Source organism: Trichomonas vaginalis, chromosome III (genome assembly GCF_026262505.1).
Source record: "Trichomonas vaginalis G3 chromosome III, whole genome shotgun sequence".
NCBI classification, from domain to species: Eukaryota; Parabasalia; order Trichomonadida; family Trichomonadidae; genus Trichomonas; species Trichomonas vaginalis.
Genome location: NC_067205.1, coordinates 20372643 through 20393052, shown reverse-complemented (window position 1 = coordinate 20393052; position 20410 = coordinate 20372643). Strand labels below are relative to the sequence as shown.

At 30.7% G+C, this 20410-nt stretch overlaps 9 protein-coding genes across 9 annotated transcripts; 5 read left to right on the top strand and 4 right to left on the bottom strand.

The window, feature by feature from the left end:
• Positions 1-691: 691 nt before the first annotated feature.
• TVAGG3_0734890 (uncharacterized protein) lies at positions 692-1796 on the top strand (the record flags this gene model as incomplete). Its single annotated transcript, XM_001327692.2, has 1 exon — positions 1159-1665. The coding sequence occupies one exon, from the start codon at positions 1159-1161 to the stop codon at positions 1663-1665; it is 507 nt and encodes a 168-aa protein (XP_001327727.1).
• A 563-nt stretch (positions 1797-2359) lies between these two features.
• TVAGG3_0734880 (surface antigen family) lies at positions 2360-4686 on the bottom strand (the record flags this gene model as incomplete). Its single annotated transcript, XM_001327691.1, has 1 exon — positions 2374-4557. One exon carries the CDS (start codon positions 4555-4557, stop codon positions 2374-2376), a length of 2184 nt encoding a protein of 727 aa, XP_001327726.1.
• Positions 4687-5654: 968 nt separating this feature from the next.
• Positions 5655-7162, top strand: TVAGG3_0734870 (adenosylhomocysteinase; the record flags this gene model as incomplete). Its single annotated transcript, XM_001327690.2, has 1 exon — positions 5675-7135. The coding sequence occupies one exon, from the start codon at positions 5675-5677 to the stop codon at positions 7133-7135; it is 1461 nt and encodes a 486-aa protein (XP_001327725.1).
• Positions 7163-7708: 546 nt separating this feature from the next.
• Positions 7709-8835, bottom strand: TVAGG3_0734860 (uncharacterized protein; the record flags this gene model as incomplete). Its single annotated transcript, XM_001327689.1, has 1 exon — positions 8242-8823. One exon carries the CDS (start codon positions 8821-8823, stop codon positions 8242-8244), a length of 582 nt encoding a protein of 193 aa, XP_001327724.1.
• Positions 8836-8916: 81 nt separating this feature from the next.
• On the top strand, positions 8917-10133 carry TVAGG3_0734850 (uncharacterized protein; the record flags this gene model as incomplete). Its single annotated transcript, XM_001327688.1, has 1 exon — positions 8997-10133. One exon carries the CDS (start codon positions 8997-8999, stop codon positions 10131-10133), a length of 1137 nt encoding a protein of 378 aa, XP_001327723.1.
• Positions 10134-10495: 362 nt separating this feature from the next.
• On the bottom strand, positions 10496-10744 carry TVAGG3_0734840 (oxidized pyrimidine nucleobase lesion DNA N-glycosylase protein; the record flags this gene model as incomplete). The annotated part of the gene is made up of 1 exon (XM_001327687.1): positions 10496-10744. The coding sequence occupies one exon, from the start codon at positions 10742-10744 to the stop codon at positions 10496-10498; it is 249 nt and encodes an 82-aa protein (XP_001327722.1).
• A 48-nt stretch (positions 10745-10792) lies between these two features.
• Positions 10793-11161, bottom strand: TVAGG3_0734830 (oxidized pyrimidine nucleobase lesion DNA N-glycosylase protein; the record flags this gene model as incomplete). The annotated part of the gene is made up of 1 exon (XM_001327686.1): positions 10793-11161. The coding sequence occupies one exon, from the start codon at positions 11159-11161 to the stop codon at positions 10793-10795; it is 369 nt and encodes a 122-aa protein (XP_001327721.1).
• A 114-nt stretch (positions 11162-11275) lies between these two features.
• On the top strand, positions 11276-14405 carry TVAGG3_0734820 (guanyl-nucleotide exchange factor family; the record flags this gene model as incomplete). Its single annotated transcript, XM_001327685.2, has 1 exon — positions 11276-14311. The coding sequence occupies one exon, from the start codon at positions 11276-11278 to the stop codon at positions 14309-14311; it is 3036 nt and encodes a 1011-aa protein (XP_001327720.1).
• A 170-nt stretch (positions 14406-14575) lies between these two features.
• On the top strand, positions 14576-16616 carry TVAGG3_0734810 (uncharacterized protein; the record flags this gene model as incomplete). The annotated part of the gene is made up of 1 exon (XM_001327684.1): positions 15277-15681. One exon carries the CDS (start codon positions 15277-15279, stop codon positions 15679-15681), a length of 405 nt encoding a protein of 134 aa, XP_001327719.1.
• Positions 16617-20410: the final 3794 nt, after the last annotated feature.

Here is a 20410-nt window from a genome sequence, read left to right as displayed (position 1 = left end):
TGTATCATAGTATCATATTCAAACTAAGTGAAAACGATGTTTATGATTATAAGGTTATCGAAAACATACAAAATCATACAAAATTTTTAAAATCTGGAAGGGAAAAGGTGCATTTATCTCAACATATGAGAATTGAAAATAAAATTTGTTCTGTAAAGCTTTTAGTATAACTATTGAAATTTAGTGTTTAATGTATCTCACTGGCTTAGACACATTATTGGAAGACTAGATACAAATCTAATTAAGCTTTGAATGAGACAATTTCGACTGGAAACCACTACCATTGAGTTTGTTCCCTAAAGGTAATTAGCAGAATAGGATATAAATAATAGTTAAATTCACACAGTCAAGAAAGCAGTAATCTGAAATATTAAAAAAATCTTTTCAGTGTTTTTTTTAACTTAGCATCAATCTATGTGTCTACGTGGTTACATTCAATTTGTTACAGATCAATCTGTGTCGAACCTCTCAATTTTATCATTTTTCATCATATTGAAAGAATATTTAAAAGAAATTCGAGCAAGAAATGATGCCAAATTTGATTTAAATGATTAGAAACAGCATGCAATTGCTCTGTCTAATAGCAATACTTTGTAAACTCATGCAAATTTGGCCCAAATTTATAGTAAACACGGAGACATGCAGGTTGGTCTAGACTGGTCACTTTTTAATAAAATTTAAGGTTCCTATAAAATTTTCAATTCGTAATGAATGTCTGGATTCGTTGGAAATATAAAATGTATTGAAGAGTTAAGAAGATTTCATCGATATGGAGACCCTAATGATATTTGGCTTCATTATTATGCAGGAATTAGTCCTCCTTCTAAAGTTATTCAAGGTGAAAACCAGAACGTTACAGCATCCAATAGAAAATGCTTCACATATATATGTGTGTTCACAAGCATACAAGATATAGCCATCAAATTCCAAGATATTTCAGATTATTCATTTTTACTTTGTGAAAACATTTTCAACAAAGGTCCAGGTACAATACATATAAATAGCTCTAGTAAAAATGACATTATTATTGATAAATTTTGTTCGTTTGAAAGTAAAACTCCAACAGAAGGTCATTTTACTTATTTCGAAGGCAACATCAACAGTACAATCCTCCGATGATCAATTTCTAATGGAGGAGATAGATCTACTTTTGTGGGAATGATTTTTCAATACCAAGGTTTATCAACTCTTTCGAAAACAAACATTTCTAACTGCGTTTCATTCTGGTCAACAGCTTTTCGTTATTCGGAAGCTACATTAACAACAAATGTTTCATTTTGTAATTTTGAGAATTTAGAAGCTGGGAGTATAATCAATTATTTTAGTTTCTGTGATGGAAGAATTGAAAGATGTAATTATGTTAACAACTTCCAAACGCAGTGGAATTATGGATTAATTTTTGCTGATTCAAAAAGACTTGATATTTATGATTCAGTTTTCCAAAATACTCTAACAGTTGAGCGTGTACCAATATTTTATGCTTTTGGCGGACAGATTTATATATATCGATGTAATTTTGATGAATATTTCGCTTCTTCTGAATCTAGTGGATTTGTTGATAATTCAAGTATATCAACAGATCCATTTTCTAATGACTTAGAGTTCAATGAGTTTCATCGTGTGAAGGAGATATATAATATTGTTTGTCCGAATCAAAGAAAATAAAATATGTTCATTATATTCATTCAGAAATTTCTTTTTTGGAAAATATTTTGTACCATTTTTGTATACAAGTTAAAAAGTAAAAAAAAGTACATATAAAAAAATCAACGACATTGGAAGATTAAAGATGCATTTTATTAAAAATGGCAATGATCGAAAACTATCATGGGATAAAGAACGAATTAAAAGCAAATAAATTGCAGGAAATAATATCTATAATAAATATAATATAGTCACTTTTTGAGTAGGGACGACGATTATAAAGTGAATATTTCTAAGCCCGTAAAAAGTGTCAAACTTATTTATGAATATTTTTGATTGTTAAGATTACAAGGCTTAAAGTGATTAGGATTCCATAAATACGAATATAATTTAACTGAATCAAATGCAATCATACTATATTGAAACAGACATACCTTAACGCTATCAATTGATTACATTATTAAATAGGAAAGTTAATTTAGTATATAATTTGCATAAAACCGATTTATAATTAGACTTTGATAAAATATAAGTGAACTATATATAGATAAATGCATGGATATGAATTTGCCTAGATATTTTCCAAAATGAACATATAAACTAAACTGTTAATATAGAGAATGTGCACAATTCTAAATGTATAGTTTTTGACAAACAGAATCTCAGAAACAAAAATATTCAAAACAATTAAAATAATGTAAAAAGAAGTGTAATATAGTATTATTTTTATCATTTACTAAGGTATTTCCAGAAAAGACTGGCAGATGTATTGCATATGGATTTCACTCTTCGAAAATCATATGATTCGTATATTGCGACACATGAAAAAATTATTCTTCGTGGAATTCCTGATTGAGAAAGCATATTAATAAATTTATGCGATATATCCTCAATAATAATAGGACATTGAATGTTTTTACATTCATTAAATGCAAGATATTGAACTGTTTTAATTGACATTGGAAAGTTAATATGTTTGAGATTTTGGCATTTGTTAAATGAAAATGATTCAATCAAAGAAACGCTATTAGAAACAATACTTATGTTTTCAATATTGTTACTATAATTGAATGAATAACTACAGATAACACTACAGTTTATTGAAAGAAATGTATCTTCTGAATTTCTTAAATGAAAGATAAGACTGATATTTGATCCATTTATATAATATATAGTGTTATATGTACAAATATATTTCAATGATAAAAAATCACTAATATTTCTAAGAGAATCACATTCTGAAAATGAATTAATTGATATTTTCTCAAGAGAGTTTGGTGACTCGAATATAATCGAACTGAGATTCTTACAGTTAATGAATGCATATTCTGATATAATTCGAACAGTTGAAGGAATATTGATGATTTCTAATGAATAACAATTCTCAAATGATCGAATTCCAATGAGCTCAGAACCATCTCGGATAGAAACTTTAGTTAAATTCACGCAGTCAAGAAAGCAGCTATCAGAGGTATTATTGATATTACTTATATTAACAAGTTTATTGCAGTTTTCAAACAAATTATCATTCAAATTATCATTCACTTCAAAATTTGTTGTTGCAAAATTGACAAATGCTAATTCACTGCAATTCTTAAATACAGAATATCCTAAATAACTTAATTTGGTAGAAGTAAAGTCAAATGTATTTATCTTTGAACAATTTAGAAATGCATTATCTTCAATCACAGAAAGTTCTGAATCAGCTTCAAAATCAATTTTAGGAATTGTTGAGTTTTCAAATGCATTTTTTCTGATTTTTGTAACTTGTTTAGGAATTGTAACATCATTATAGTTATATCCATAATATTCATAAATTTCTGTTTGAATAGAGTTCATAATCAATGCAATTGGAGTGATTATTAGATTAGGTTCATTCAGATATGAAATCGAAACATTAACATTTCTGGAAATTGCACTCTTATCAAATAGAACTTTGTAATTGAACAAAATATTTGCATTTTTTACATATTCTGATATTAATAGATAAGATTTTGTAATAGTTGCAGAATTATTGAAAATAAAGAGTTCAAGATTATTGCAATTGTCAAATACTCCAATCTCAAAAGAATAAACAGATCCTAAAAATGTAACATTTTTCAAATTGTTACAATTTTTAAAAACATAGTAATCTATTGTTGTTACATTTTCAAGAATTGTAATTGTGACAAGTTTTGATTGATAGAAACTATTCCTTCCTAAAATAGTTACATAATTAGGAATTTCATATGTTTGAAAAGATCTATTGCAAAAAAAGAACAAAGTGCTTTTATCAGCAGAAAAAACAGTATTATTTTCAATAATTAGATAATGATTATCACGATGAATTGTAAGATTTGTTATTGTTAAATCACTAAATAAATCTCCATCGACTTTTTTACAATTTTGTGGAATTTCAAATGATTTAATCGCAGTGAATTTAAAGATTGAATCAAGCTGAGCTAGATTTGAACCTTCTTCAAACGTAACGTTTTCTAATTTTTTACAATTAGTAAATGCTTCATTATCTATCTTATTTACTGAAGCTGGAATTATTATACTGGAAATTTCTTGATCACCAGAAAATGAATTTACTCCTATCTCAAGGAGTCCTTTGGGTAAATACAATTCAACACATTTTGGGCATGAATTAAATGCATGGTTAGATATTTTTGTGAGTTTTGTACACATAGACAAATTAATTTGAATAAGATTTGTGCATGAATAAAATGAATAAGCTTCAATTGTCGCTAAATTAGGATTTTCTTCAAATGTGAATGAAATTAATGAATTTAGTTTGCTAAAGCAATTATCTTTAATAATTTCACATTTTGCAGATATTCTGAGGTACTGCGATGTATCACTAACTTTGTTAAGTGTTCTATAGTCGCTTGAATAGCTACTTTGGTGAATATCGGTGTATTGGATTGTCATTTAGGAAATTACTAAGAATCAAATCTGTTCTCTTAAATTATGTCTGGTATTATTGAGGCAGAAGAGACAAATCAAACATAAAGAATCATCCACTAAGTCAATAAAGCGTTCTGGAAACTTTGAAACTATGGCCAATCCATTTTAGAAAAAAAGACAAAATTATTCATAAATTTTAAGCATGTAATATTTTTTCAGTCAGAAAGTTCGTCAACAATTATTTCCGCTTAAATATGATGATAATAATTTCCAGATAAATTTAACAAAGCAGCCAAGCCTAATCCAAAGATACAAGATCAGTTACTTGTGTACCACATGTGAAATATCAATAACATTCCATCCAAAAAAAATCGTTTATAGGCAACAGTAAAATTTAAGTTAAATCAAAATAAAGCATGTAAAATTGGCCTATCATATTGATCGTAAGATCAAAAATATTATTCAGCAAACGCAATCTCGAGAAATCTAGATATTCTCAAGTGAAGTCTAAAGAAATTGCTATTTTGAATAGAGCATATTTTTAATTCGCCAAATCAAGACAAAATTCTGATTATGTTAGCGATGATTATTTGTTCTTTCCAAAAAATATTTTGAAAAACTGTAAGGATTTTAACAATAAGCTTAAAGCGCATGTTGTTTGTAAGTCTCATTACCAACAATCACACGCGATCGTAGTATTTATCATTTACAACACTCCTTTTGTGAGCAACTTTTGGGAAAATTTTAAAAATTTTCATAATTTTATATGATCGATTATAAAATTATACATCAATTATTATTTGAGAATTTCATTTTTTGAATACTGATTATATCGTCTTATTCTATTAAAATTGTGTCTTGTTCTCCATCGAAATTTTTATTTAAAATTTCAAATAGTGAAGACAATAAATCGACGTTTTATTTTTCTTGGTTTCAAAAATTGAAATAAAAATTTTATTATGTTAATAAAGCCTATTGTTATAACATCCTGTTACGTGGCTTTCCGAATTAATCAGAATGCGAACTATTCTTAAGATAACATTGAGCGTCGATACAGGAAGTTTGGTCAATTCGCAATCCAAAAAGTGTCGGACTTTCTTCAGAAATTTTTCAGGGCCAACGACGAAATCATTTTTATAAGATGGCTTGCAAGTCACCTGAGGGAGCTCCATTTGAGTACAGAATTGCTGATATCAACCTCCACGTCCTTGGCCGCAAGGAACTTACCCTTGCAGAAAAGGAAATGCCAGGTCTCATGGTTCTCCGTGAGCGCTATTCTGCCTCTAAGCCTTTGAAGGGTATCAGGATTTCTGGTTCCCTTCATATGACAGTCCAGACTGCCGTCCTCATCGAGACACTCACAGCTCTCGGTGCTGATGTCAGATGGGCTTCCTGCAATATCTTCTCTACTCAGGATACAGCTGCAGCCGCTATCGTTGTTGGCAAGGAAGGCACACCAGAAAAGCCAGCAGGTATCCCAGTTTTCGCTTGGAAGGGCGAAACCCTCCCAGAATATTGGGAAAATACATACCGCGCCCTCACATGGCCAGATGGCAAGGGCCCACAGCAGATCGTTGATGATGGTGGCGATGCTACACTCCTCATCCAGAAGGGCTTCGAGTTCGAAAACGCCGGAGCAGTTCCAGATCCACAGAAAGGCGACAACTACGAATACACATGCGTCCTCGCTGTCCTCAAGCAGGTCTTCAACCAGGACAAGAACCACTGGCACACAGTCGCTGCCCAGATGAACGGCGTTTCCGAAGAAACAACAACAGGCGTTCATCGTCTTTACCAGCTCGAGAAGGAGGGCAAACTCCTCTTCCCAGCCATCAACGTTAACGATGCTGTTACAAAGTCTAAGTTCGACAACATCTACGGCTGCCGCCATTCTCTTATCGACGGCATCAACCGCGCATCTGACGTCATGATCGGCGGAAAGACAGCTCTCGTCATGGGCTATGGCGATGTCGGCAAGGGCTGCGCTCAATCCCTCCGTGGCCAGGGCGCTCGTGTTATCATCACAGAAGTCGACCCAATCTGCGCTCTCCAGGCTGCCATGGAAGGCTACCAGGTCCGCCGCATCGAGGAAGTCGTCAAGGATGTCGATATCTTCGTTACATGCACAGGAAACTGCGATATCATTACAGTCGATATGATGGCTCAGATGAAGGACAAGGCTATTGTCGGCAACATCGGCCACTTCGATAACGAAATTGATACAGAAGGCCTTAAGAACTGCCCAGGCATCAAGCATATCCCAATCAAGCCAGAATACGACATGTGGGAATTCCCAGATGGCCATGCTATCCTCCTTCTCGCTGAGGGCCGCCTTCTTAACCTTGGCTGCGCTACAGGTCACCCATCTTTCGTTATGTCAATGTCATTCACAAACCAGACACTCGCTCAGCTCGACCTCCTCGAAAAGAAGGGCAAGCTCGAGAAGAAGGTTTACACACTTCCAAAGCATCTCGATGAAGAAGTCGCTCGCCTCCACCTCGGATCTCTCGATGTCCACCTTACAAAGCTTACACAGAAGCAGGCTGACTACATCAACGTTCCAGTTGAGGGTCCATACAAGTCTGATGCCTATCGTTATTAAATTGAATAAAATAAGGTAAAGTTTGAATTAATATTTTTTCTAATATAAGATAACATTAACTCTTATTTGATAATAAGATTGTTTTATCAATCAAGAAGGAATCATGAAAGAATTTGCTAATTTTATATTAATTTGAATCTAGATTTTTAGATGTTAAGTAATGTATTGTGATGAAAACTCTAAGCTGTGATAAAAATACATTGGCAACATGATAGCTCTCAGCTTGCATCCATGATTTGCTAATCGAATTTTGCTGGTCAATCTAATTGAGAAATATCAAAGCATGGAAATAGATTAGATTCTTTCTGTATAAGCATATGTATTATGTTTCTTACATACAAAGGCTAACCTATAAAAGATTTTAATCAAATTTTTGGAGATATATGAATATTTTTGTATGCCTATCCATTAAAGAGCTAAAACATATGATTTATGATATTTTAATTTTTCATAAATAGAGTATTTGAAGTTGAAAACTGCTATTATTTTTGATAATTTTTGAATTTTTTCAAAAATTTGGTTAGAAAAACGCAAAAATTCATGATTTTTAAAACTAGGGCAAACATAATTTAGACAAATTCTTTGTTTTCAATATTATAATGGTCTAAAATTAGACTTATACTGTCATAATTTTTATAATCTTGCTTTAAATTTCTTACAATAGTGAAATATTGAACATTTATATATTTTAACATAATTTGATAGAATACTTACCAAACTAACAATAAGAATAATACTAAATTGAATATTTATTCAAAATATAGCACATTGTCATGAGATCATAATAAGAACACAATCACTCATCCTCATGATATAAACTTTGACGAAGGTAAATAGACTACAATCTTTCTTTAATAATAGATGGTGCTTTCTTGATCGATATAGATCAATAACAGGCGCATGTAAAGAAAGAAGTTACACTAATTTGATTTCACTTGTATATTGGAAGTTTGGCGTTCCAGAATAGTTTAATTCTCGGATACATGAAACCTATTAAAGATGTTTGCAAAAGCAAACGATCACATGGCTTCATAATCCGATATACGCTGCATGAACTAGATATTTAAATGAATTACAGTTAATTATTTTGTATTAATTTTGTATATTTAATGTGGTTGGTTCTTGGTCGAATTTACCTTGATAGATGAAACAACTACATTTCTTTTATGCGTTTTGCTTAAGTGTTTTTCAATATGTTCTTTAATTTCATTGATTGAGTGGACATTTTGAGATAATCTTCTATCTAAATCAGAAACTTCTTCTAGAAATTGTGTATTTAAGCGTTCATCCTCGCTTCTAAGCTTTTCAGTTTCTCTGGCGTATTCTTCTTGTTCTTTTTTGAGCTGAGCCATGTAATCTTTAACTTTTCGTTCCCCTTCAGCTATTACTCGTAATCTTTCTTGCTTAACTTCTTCAATTTGTCGTTTTAAATCTTCAATTCTACTACTATTGTCAGAATTAACTATTTTATATGATTTCGAACCTTTCTTTGAGTATCCTTTGTATGAAGGTACATATTCACCTCTAAGCTTCCTTCTGACATAATCTTCTCTTTGTAATTGTTTTTGCTGCAATTGGAGTAAATATTTTTCGTTAAACAAACCATACTTATCTGTATTAACAGTTCCATATTGTGTTTCACCTACAAAGTCAGGAGTTCTTAATAAAGTATGCGTTTCATGAAACATTTTTTTTTCTTGAGAAAAAATTCAAAACTGACATTGTAAATTATACAACAAAAAATCGTTATCTTCTCAAAATTATTTTTTATTTCCTCTATTTTTTATTTTCGATTTATTCTTAATAACAGAAGGCTATGCATCCACACATATATTGGCAAGTGGAACAGGCTCTTCCTAAAATGCGTGTTAAAACACAATTAAAGCGCGGTAAATCATTATATGGTAAAAATTTGAAAGAAATTATTGTGGCTGCAGGACGTATACCATTATCAAGCGATAAAAAAGAAGAAGAAAGCACTACAGATCAAGAAAGTATTAGTATAAAAGAGAAAGTTCCTAAAATTAATTCGAGTGGAAATATTAGATTAAATTTAAACTTTGATTCGTCGGATTCTGGTCTTTCTTTAAGCTCTTTCCATTCTAGAAGGAGAAATAGGCGAAAAGGGCTCGCAGCTTCTCAACAATTTTTCAATTTAGATCTCAACAATCCAAAAATCACACGTAACAATTCAGATGTATTCAACAATTTAATTCACCAAGATGTTTCTCGAGAGCTTCCTTTACCACCAATTTCAGAAGACCACGAAGAAGAAAGAATTCCATTGAATCACAGCACAATTACAACAGAAGAATTAGATACTAATAGTGGATTGATTCCACTTGGTGCCAGTGGCGATTACAATATAAGTAACACGGAATTAGTATTTCAACTTAACGCAAACGTCTCTGACATATCAGGTGATGAAATGCCTCTAGCAAGCATTATTAAAATTCCATCAGCTGGCATCTTTGCAAGTGATACTTCAGATGATAATACAACATCTCAACAACCTAGTGTTCCTCCATCACCAAAAACACCATCATCATTATCAATGACTTCTGATATGGATGTTTTTATGCGTTTCAAGAGAAATGGAATTGATACAAAACAAAATGAACTTTTAGATCGAGATATGTTTTCAGATGATTCAGATTCCGTCAAAGTAGAGAAGAAACAGAATACTATATCAAGATTTATGCTTGAACCAGAGTTTACTCAAGAAGATACAGAAAGATTGAGATTAAGAAATAAACATCACAAAAGATTTACAGCAATGATGAGCATGTATAAGAAGAAGCATCGCAAACTTAAGAGTTCTGTCGTAAACAATGATGAAGACGAAGAAAACGTAAAAAAGAAAGGAAAAAAGCATCACCATCATGAAGAACCAGAGATTTTCAAGGATGATGAAGATGCTCCACCTAGTCCCAAGCCAAATAAGTTAAGAAGGGATCATAACTACGGCCATCACAAATATTTGAAGAATATATATTAATTTTTTTGTTTGAATTAAATATTATCATTTTAAATATAACAATCTGTGTTTAATTTTTAAGTAATGCTTTTTGAATCATAATTCGGGATCAAAACATAAATTAATAGTTGATTAGCTTATTTACGCGACACTACTCAAATATATTCAAACTTGCAAAGGTATTACATCAGTAAATCTCATATTAAAATCATAAATAAAAAAATTCATTAGGAATATTCAAAATATCGAATAAACAAATTAAGAGATCTCTTAAAATTCTGCAATATAAATGGATCTAAGGGTAAATTTTAGTTATTAATCATGATAATTTTTTTATTTTTTTGATGAAATCAAAAACAAACTTTAACAAACATTAGATATTATTACTTTCGAGATGGACAATCCGATATAATGCAATCATCACATTGAGGCTTCTTTGCTTGACAAATTTGTTGGCCATAGTAATAGAAGGCTTGAGAAGCATCCTTCCAAAGATCTTTATCAATAATTTCACTGAGTTTTTGAGATGTTGCGTTTGGATTATTAGTTTTAACAAAATGAAGTCTATTTGCAAGGCGATGAACGTGAGTATCCACTGTTATTCCTGTGCTTTCATTCCATGCTTCTGACATTATCAAATTAGCGCATTTCTCACCGATTCCAGGTAATTCTAATAACTCTTATTTTGTTTTAGGGATATCACCATCATATTTTTCGAGCATTGTTTTAGATATATCTTTAATATTCTGTGCTTTCCTTTTTCTGAAGCTAACCTTTGTAATACATTCCTCAATAACACTTTTATCTGTTTTCAACATGTTTTCGCATGATAAACCACCTTCTATTTTCAATAGATTGCTTAATGCAGCATCAGCAATAGCATCAGTCGTTCTTGCACTGATCAATGTAGCAACTAATATCTGAAATCTTACTTTTTTCTTATCTTCTGGTGTAATGTTATGGGTCAATTCGGAATAATTACTGTCTTTGATATGTTCTTTTGTCCATTTGATCAACTCTTGAAGTTGTTTTGTTTGATTCGAATCCATTTAGCCAAAATTGAGAAAAAATGTAATTATCTAATGAAGTCTTTTACAAAACAGATTTTAATATTAATTTCAATTTCTGATAGTCTAAAAAATTTCAGAAAAAGAAAAAAATTAATGGAAGCTTTCTATGACGAATATCTCAAGATTTTAGGGGCTATTCGATATACTGCTGGCTCCATCTGGTATAGAGACCTCAAGCGGCAAATAACAGAAGTCGAGCAGTACATTCAGTCAAAACCTCAAAATTTTGATCTGAAAAAAGCCCTTGTTCCAATATGGACGGCCATGGACCAGAACCCAGTATTCCAAAACATTGTTCTTGAAGGTCTAACAACTGTTTGCAAGCTTCAGAAGATTCCAGCTCTCGTTTTCTTAAAAATTATCGATGTTTTAAACAAAATACAGCCAAATCCACAAGACGGATCTATTCCAAAAATGTGCGAACTTGCATTGGCACTGTATAGAAATCACAATGCTCAATACACTCTTCATGGTTTGTATCTTCGTAATTTTTTCGGTGTCTTTTTCAAAATTTTTTCGATAATTGAGCAGCCAGATCTTCTTGCTGGCGTACGCGATGTCATAAAAGAAATAACAAACAATCTTTTCCAATCATATGGTCAACCAGTACCAATTAAGCGATCAGCCAACATGTCAACCTATGCAAAAAATATCGTATACACTCTTTCACAAAATTCCGCTCACATTCGGAAATTCTTACGTCCTGTTATCACTACAGGAGATTATTCAGTTACTATCTACGATTGTGACTTATACGTCTTACTTAGTTTGATTGCCAAATGCATAGAGGCTCGTGTAAACATCAATTCAAGCCGCTATTCCTTAGTTGTTCTGTTATATGCATTTGATGTTCACGGAAACAACGCATTTTTCAAGTCTACCACCTTCAAATATCTTCTACAGAACCAACTTCACGTTGCCTTCCTCTCAATGTTCTTAAAAGGCCAAATTGAGCATCAATTTTCGACAGTTTCGATTCTAAAGACTGTTTGGTCTAAGTTTGCCGATTTCTATCAAGATGGTCTATACGAAATCCTTACTAAAGGATTAGCAACAACAATGAAATCTCCCGACCCAGAAATTGTTGCCCACGCGTTAAAAGTCTACCACGAAATGTCAACATTACCCCAGTTTTTCGTTGATATCTTCGTAAACTACGACTGTGACTGCAATGGAATATATACCAACGCATTTCAAGACTGTTTTGAGAAGATTGTGTCCTTATCGTATCCGGATATGCCTGTTAGACAAGACCAGCTCGACGCTCTTGAGATTGTCGTTGAAATTTTGCAATCAATGTGGACATATTTCTCAAACTTCGAAGTTTCAACCGAAAACGTCGAAGCCCCACAAGACTTTCTTGAAGCCAAGAAGACAAAGGCCAAACTGGACATTGGTCTTGAGATTTTCAAGAAATCATCCAAAAAAGGTGTTGCTTTCTTTATCCAGGAAGGATTTACCAACGACGATCCTGCTTCCATTGCCAAGTTCTTCCACAATACGCACTCCCTTAACCCTACTTCCGTTGGAGAATATCTTGGAACAAAAGATAATATCGAAGTTCTCAAGGAATACGTTGAAATCTTCAACTTCAAGGGCATGTCCTTTGAACAAGCATTTCGAATGTTCCTTCAGAGCTTCACAATTCCAGGAGAAGCCCAAATGATCGACAGATTCATGGAACAGTTCGGTACAAAGTACTACAACGACAATCCCGGCACTTTCTCATGCGCTGACACCTGTTACATGTTGGCTTTTTCAGCTTTGATGTTGAATACAGATTCTCATAACAAAGCCATCAAAAACCACATGACATTTCCACAATTTGTTGCAAATAACAGGAACTTAGACAATGGAAAAGATCTTCATGAAGATTTCCTAAGAGAATTATACAACGGAATCACTTCAAAAGAGATTTGTGTACTTCCAAATTCTGTTCCAAGTTTATCTCTACTAACACTTGAACAGAGATCTGAATTATATAATATGCAATGTGCACAAATGATTGAAGATGCCAAGGATAAATCTAGAATAACAGATCATTCATTCCATCACTCCGAATCACCTCTTTTCATTGGTCCAATGTTCCAATCGATATGGGGAGGAGCTTTGGGAGCATTGACAATGACATTGCAACAAAGTGATGATCCTAGTGTTTATAATCTTTGTTTGAAAGGATTGACATTGGCTGTACACATCGCTTCTCATTGTTTCGTTGAAAATGCATTGGATACATTGGTTGATTCATTCTCTAAATTCACTAATTTGAGAAAGAATTTGTCAGAAGTCCAACCAAAGAATATCCAATGTACGAATGCATTGTTGAGGATAGCTATTGAAGATAAGAATTTCTTACGTGGTGCATGGGAAATTGTTTTAGCAGAGATCTCAGCATTGGACAGAAAGAAAGATGATTTGTCGAGTGCAGATACTACATTGATTGATGAATTGTTTATGGCAACAGATACATTGGACAGAGAATCTATTGCAGACTTCTTGAAATCATTAGTTTCGGTTTCTAAATCAGAATTATCAGAAAAAGAACCACGAAAATTCTCATTACAACAATTAGCAGTTGTTGCACATTTCAACATGAAACGACCACGTTTTATTTGGGTTGCTATTTGGGGCACAATTGGTGAACATTTGTCTAGTGTTGGTACATCAGATAATGAGAACATGGCAGACATCACTATCGACATTTTGCGACAATTGGCTATCAAATTCATGAATGAAGAAGAATTGTCACAATTCCATTTCCAAGAACATTTCATGAAACCATTCCAATACATCTTCGAACGTCAGAAACTTCAAGGCCCAAAGCGATTAGTCATCGACTGCATCACTATGCTTGCAAGAGAGTTAGGTCTTAAACTTAAGTCCGGATGGGCAACAGTTATTTCTATTGTTGCATCTGCTAGTAAAGAGAGCAAAGATGTTAGTGAACCAGCATTGGATTTGCTTAAGTTTATTATCAATGAAAGTTTGAGTTCAGTTGTTGACTACAATGTTTCATTGAACAACGCAATCAATGCATACGAATCAGCATTGACAAAAGAAGTTGCAGATGAATACCGATCTAAAGTCAATTCCGCAGTTCAATCTAAGAAAGAAAAGAATAAGAAATAACTTATTTTTTAAATATTGTATTATTTATAATTTTAGAAAAATAACAAATTGTATGAAATATTACATTTTTATATAAAAAATATTTAATATTAAATCATATTTTTTAGATACTTCTGTACAGAAAAAGAGATATCAAATGTTTATAAACCGATTGAAATCATTCTTATTCTCTATTTGTTTCTGAATGCAATTTTGTTTTAAAACTATAAGTCGAGAGTTTTGGGGCTGGTTTCTGAGTCGAAATTCGAGATTTTGTCTGTTCGAACTGCACAAAATTTCTCAAAATTTGGATCAGTCAAAAGACTTTTTTTCCTCAGAAAAAATATACATAAAAAATTTTCAAGTCGTAATGAATTTCTGGATTTATTGGAAATACAAAATGTATTGTCGAAAGAAGAAAATTACATCGTGAGGAAGGTCATAATAGTGTTTGGAGTCATTATTATGCAGGAATTAGTCCTCCTTCTAAAGTTATTCAAGGTGAAAACCAAAACGTCACAGCAACTGATAACAAATGCTTCACATACATATGTATATTCACAAACATACAAGACAGAGCAATCAAATTCGAATCTATTTCAGATTATTCTTTTTTACTTATCGAAAACGTTTTCAACAAAGGTCCAGGTACAGTTTATATTGATAGTTCTAATAAAAATAACATTATTATTGATAAATTTTGTTCATTTGAAAGTAAATCAAATTATAATGGTATATTTACATATTTCAAAGGCAGCATCAACAGTACAATCCTCCAAGGATCAATTTCTAATGGAGGAGATAGCTCTTCTGGAAGTGGAATGATTTACCAAAATCAAGGTTTTTCATCTCTTTCGAAAACAAACATTTCTAATTGCATTTCAGGGTCTTCAACTGCTTTTTATTATTTCTATGTTAAATCAACAACAAATGTTTCATTTTGTAATTTTGAGAATTTAGAAGCATATCAAACAATCACTGAATTTATGAACAGTGATGGAAGAGTTGAAAGATGTAATTATATAAACAACTTCCAAACAGGTTCATTGAATGGATTAGTTTTTGTTTACGATAATAAAGTTGATATTCTAGATTCAGTTTTCCCAAACAATCGAAAAAATGATAGAGGAAAATTATTTTATTCATTTAATGGACAGATTTATATATATCGATGTAATGTTGATAAATATTCAGCTTATGGTGAATTTGGTGGATTTGTTGATACAGCAAGTATGACAACAGATCCATTTTCTAATGACTTAAAGTTCATTGGATTAAGTCCATGTGAAGGAGAATTATCAATTGTAAAAAAGAAAGATAAAAATGATTCTATTTGCATCGACATTGATATTATTTCATTAACAAATCTATTTAATACATCATCTTCATAAGCATAATCTTTATAATACAATTTTATGAAAAATGGTTTTAAAATTTCTAATCATCCTTTGGCATCACAAGGTAGGGATTGCATCACATTTTTAAGATCTATGGGAGCCACAAATTAAAATTAACGGCACAGATACAACTTTCTGACATTCTCTCACATGCCAACAAATCCCTATTTTATGTACTTTTTGATGATTTATAGTAACTTTTTTTTCAAACCAAATCAAACCAAAAAATCTTTAATTTATTATACAAAATCTGTAGATATGGGTAATGTTGACTCACTGGTTGCATACATCCTCTTTCATCTTCAAGGTATTAATAATCCATATAGTTAAGTCGAAGCATATCTATATATGAAAATTGCTGCTGATAAGAACTCTCAAGTTGCCAATTTCCATTTCGGAAACTTTAATTTATAAGGAATTGGATGCAAATTTATTTCAAAATCGCCGCAGATCTTAGTTATTCCGATGCATCAAATTCATATGCCAATGCCTACAAACAGGTATAAAGATTATTATACAATATTGCTCAATTAGGTCTTAATTTTCTCCAAAGTGATGATCCTAGTGTTTATAATCTTTGTTTGAAAGGATTGACATTGGGCAACAGTTATTTCTATTGTTGCATCTGCTAGTAAAGAGAGCAAAGATGTTAGTGAACCAGCATTGGATTTGCTTAAGTTTATTATCAATGAAAGTTTGAGTTCAGTTGTTGACTACAATGTTTCATTGAACAACGCAATCAATGCATACGAATCAGCATTGACAAAAGAAGTTGCAGATGAATACCGATCTAAAGTCAATTCCGCAGTTCAATCTAAGAAAGAAAAGAATAAGAAATAACTTATTTTTTAAATATTGTATTATTTATAATTTTAGAAAAATAACAAATTGTATGAAATATTACATTTTTATATAAAAAATTTATTTATTTGATAAGTTCATATTTTTTAGATACTTCTTCTGAGATCAGAAGAAGAGATATCAAATCTAGATGAAAACATATAAATCGAGTCAATTTTTTCTAATACACCATTGGTTTATTAAAAAAACGAAACTAAAACTTTTATATACACGGATATCTGACTTTAATTTTTGACAACCGGCCTGAAATATATTGAAAACCAACCTTAAACATTAGAATTGACGGTCTTGACATACGGGCGTAAGTGCACTATTAATTGTGCTTTATCTAACTAATGTTACTAACCAACTAAAAAATTTTCCTTTCAAAACGAATACATTCAATCATCGTAAATATAAAATATATCATCGAATTTAGAAAATTTCATCGTGAAGAAGATCCTAATAGTGTTTGGCTTCATTATTATGCAGGAATTAGTCCTCCTTCTACAGTTATTCAAGGTGAAAACCAAAATGCCACAGCAACAGAAAACAAATGCTTTACATATTTATGCATATTCACCAACTTACAAGATAGAGCCATCAAATTTGAGAATATTTCAGATTTTTCTTTTTTACTTTGCGAAAACTTTTTCAACAAAGGTCCAGGAACAGTACATATATCTAGTTTCAGTAAAAATAGCATTATTATTGATAAATTTTGTTCATTTGATAGTAAATCTCTAACAAGTGGTCATTTTACTTATCTTGTAGGTAAAATCAATGGTTCAATCCTTCAAGGATCAATTACTAATGGAGGAGATAGCTCTGTAGATAGAGGAATGATTTACCAAAAACAAGGTTTTTCATCTCTTTCACAAACAAACATTTCTAATTGCATTTCAAGGTTTTCAACAGCTTTTTATGATGACTATATTGATTCAAAAACAGATGTTTCATTTTGTAATTTTGAGAATTTAGTAGCAAGTGAAATGATCACTCAGTTTGAGAGAAGTGATGGAAGAATTGAAAGATGTAATTATATAAACAACTTCCAAACAAATTCAGGTTGGGGATTAGTTCTTGTTACATCAAAAAGGCTTGATATTTTAGATTCCATTTTCCAAAACAATCTAAAAGATAATAAAGGGAAATTATTTTATTCAAATAATAGAGGGCAGATTTATATCGATATATCGATGTAATGTTGATGAATATTCAGCTACTTATTCTGTTTATACATCAAGTATGCCAACAGATCCATTCTCTAATGACTTAAAGTTCAATGTATTAATTATATGTGAAGAAGTGTTATCAAAAGCTCAAAATAAAGATAAAAATGATTCTATTAACATCAAACTTATATTTCATCGACAATCATTTTTAATACATATGTTTCATAAACATCATCTTTATCATACATTTTTGCAAATTATTATTCACTTTATCGGTTCGAAATTTTGAGGATGCTCCCTTCGGTCACCTTCCCAAAATCTCAAACCGCAAAAAAGCTTATTATCAATTTAGGATAGTATTGTCTACAGAAAAATTTTAAATGTTTGTTAAGAATTTTTTTCTGTCAATACCTTTTCAAAATAAAATAATTTTAAAAGAGAAGTGTTATCAAAAGCTACAATATTGGTTGCTTAGATTATTGGACATGCATATATCTATAAATATTGCTTTTGCTAATAATTAAGAATGTGATCAAAAGGAAGCATTAATGTATATATATGATATAATATATGATAAAATTCAATTAATATAATTTTAAAATTAAGACTTAAGTCTTGTAATCTTAATACATTCATGAAATATATTTTAATATAAAACAAAATCATTCCTATTTCTCAATGACTCAAAGTTTATTGAATTAAGTATATGCGAAGGAAAATTAACATATTTTCAAAATTAAGCTAAAAATGATTCTTTTTGCATCAAAAAGATAAATTGAGATATATTTTTAAGTGGAATTGCTAATAGATCTATTAACGTATACCGTTCAATGACCTTATGAAAAGACATTTTCGAATAGTAAAATTGAATTTCAATGAATATATATATTTTCATTTCTTTAGTTGGCACAAATATATTACAATATATCTTTCACATAGACTTAATCTGAGAAACTCTTAGTAATTATAAAATGATTCTGTAGTCATATTTGTATGATCAACTTTATTATCTCTAAATACTCGGGCCGAATATTATTCAATGGAATATAATATCATCGATATATTGGAAAATGGTCCTTTTATACTATCTATGGATTAACAAAAAAGTCATTAAGTGCTTTCCAAAAATGTAAAATCTGCATTTATCTACTGAACAAATTTTCTTTTCTTTAGCTTGCATAAACAATAACACTTCACACGGATCTAAGCCAATGAACTCTAGGTCATTTGAGAATGTTTCTGTTGCCATACTTGAATTATCAACAATTGCGCCAGTAAATGAACTAGCTGAAAATTGATCAATAATGCATCGTATTATATAGATTCTTCCTAAATAGTTTGCAAAAAATAATGTTCCTTGATTTTTCTGGAAAACTGAATCTAAAACATCAACCTTACTTGAATGTACCATAAACAATCCCAAACCATTTTGAGAGATGTTTAAATAATTACATCTTTCCATTCCTATAATACTTCTAAAAATTTGAATACAACCTGATGAACTTAGTTTCTCAAAATTACAATATGAAATATTTTCTAAATTTGGGCATGACAAAGTACTTTGTGGAGTGAAAGATTATTAAGCATCAGATTTGCAAACGTTATCTGTTAATGGTTGCTTATATATAAAAAGTTCAAGTATTAAAAAATAAATATATTTGAACAGTCTACACGGATTGATTTTTAAACGAACAAATTGAAGCCAAAATAATCATTTTTTAACATATTGGAAAGCTAATGTTAAATGAAAATTCTATATGATATGAGTGCTTGATAGATACATTTTTAACTTTGTTAAGTTAAATTAAAATTAAAAAAAATCTCAATTTAAAATATTTGTTATCTTTTATTATCTTAAATCATTGGTATGCATACGTGAATATTAATAAAAGATTGGTGATCTCATATACAATTAATGTTCTAATCTTTCAAATTTGAAACTTTTCTTGTGTTCATGTCAATTTAGATAGATTCGTCTTAACAATAAATGTAATGGACAAAATCGCCCTGTTGATATGATTGACATAGAAGATCGTTCTTCTCATGTTCAAAATTGTAATTCCGGTAATTCGCAGAAATTGCTATGAATTTTATAAAACTGACACAACGATTGGCCAGCCAATTTTTATAAAAAATATTTTTAAACAAAACAAAACGAATATGAATTGTATTCTTTATGTGATTTTTGAACGAAAGTTCCTTTCTCAAATTCTGTTCTTAAAAAAAATCGAAATCTGACACACACACAAAAAAAAATCTAAAGGTTTGATTCAATTTTGATAGAATATTCATGTGCTTTTGTATAAAATATAGAGAATCTCAATTATTTCAAATTCGAAAGTAAAATATTATTACAAAAATAAAAGATTACTCCCTATTCTGTTTAGATGTGATAAGTATAGTATACACATTTAATATTATTATAACGCTATTATAATAAACTTTAAAATTATGATTTTATAGGAGTTCAAACATGAATAATTTTAAATCTGAAATTAAAATGAAAAATACATTTAAATATGATTTATTATAAAGAGCAATATATTTTTGTACTTTTTGCAATCTTTATTTTCTTTTTAAATTGACACTTTACTATATGTCAAAACTTCTCACAAAAAAATTCAATGTACTATCAAAATTTCGTATTCAGACTCAAATATGTTCTCAATTTATTTGTTACCAGACCATTTGATAAATACAAAGAAGTT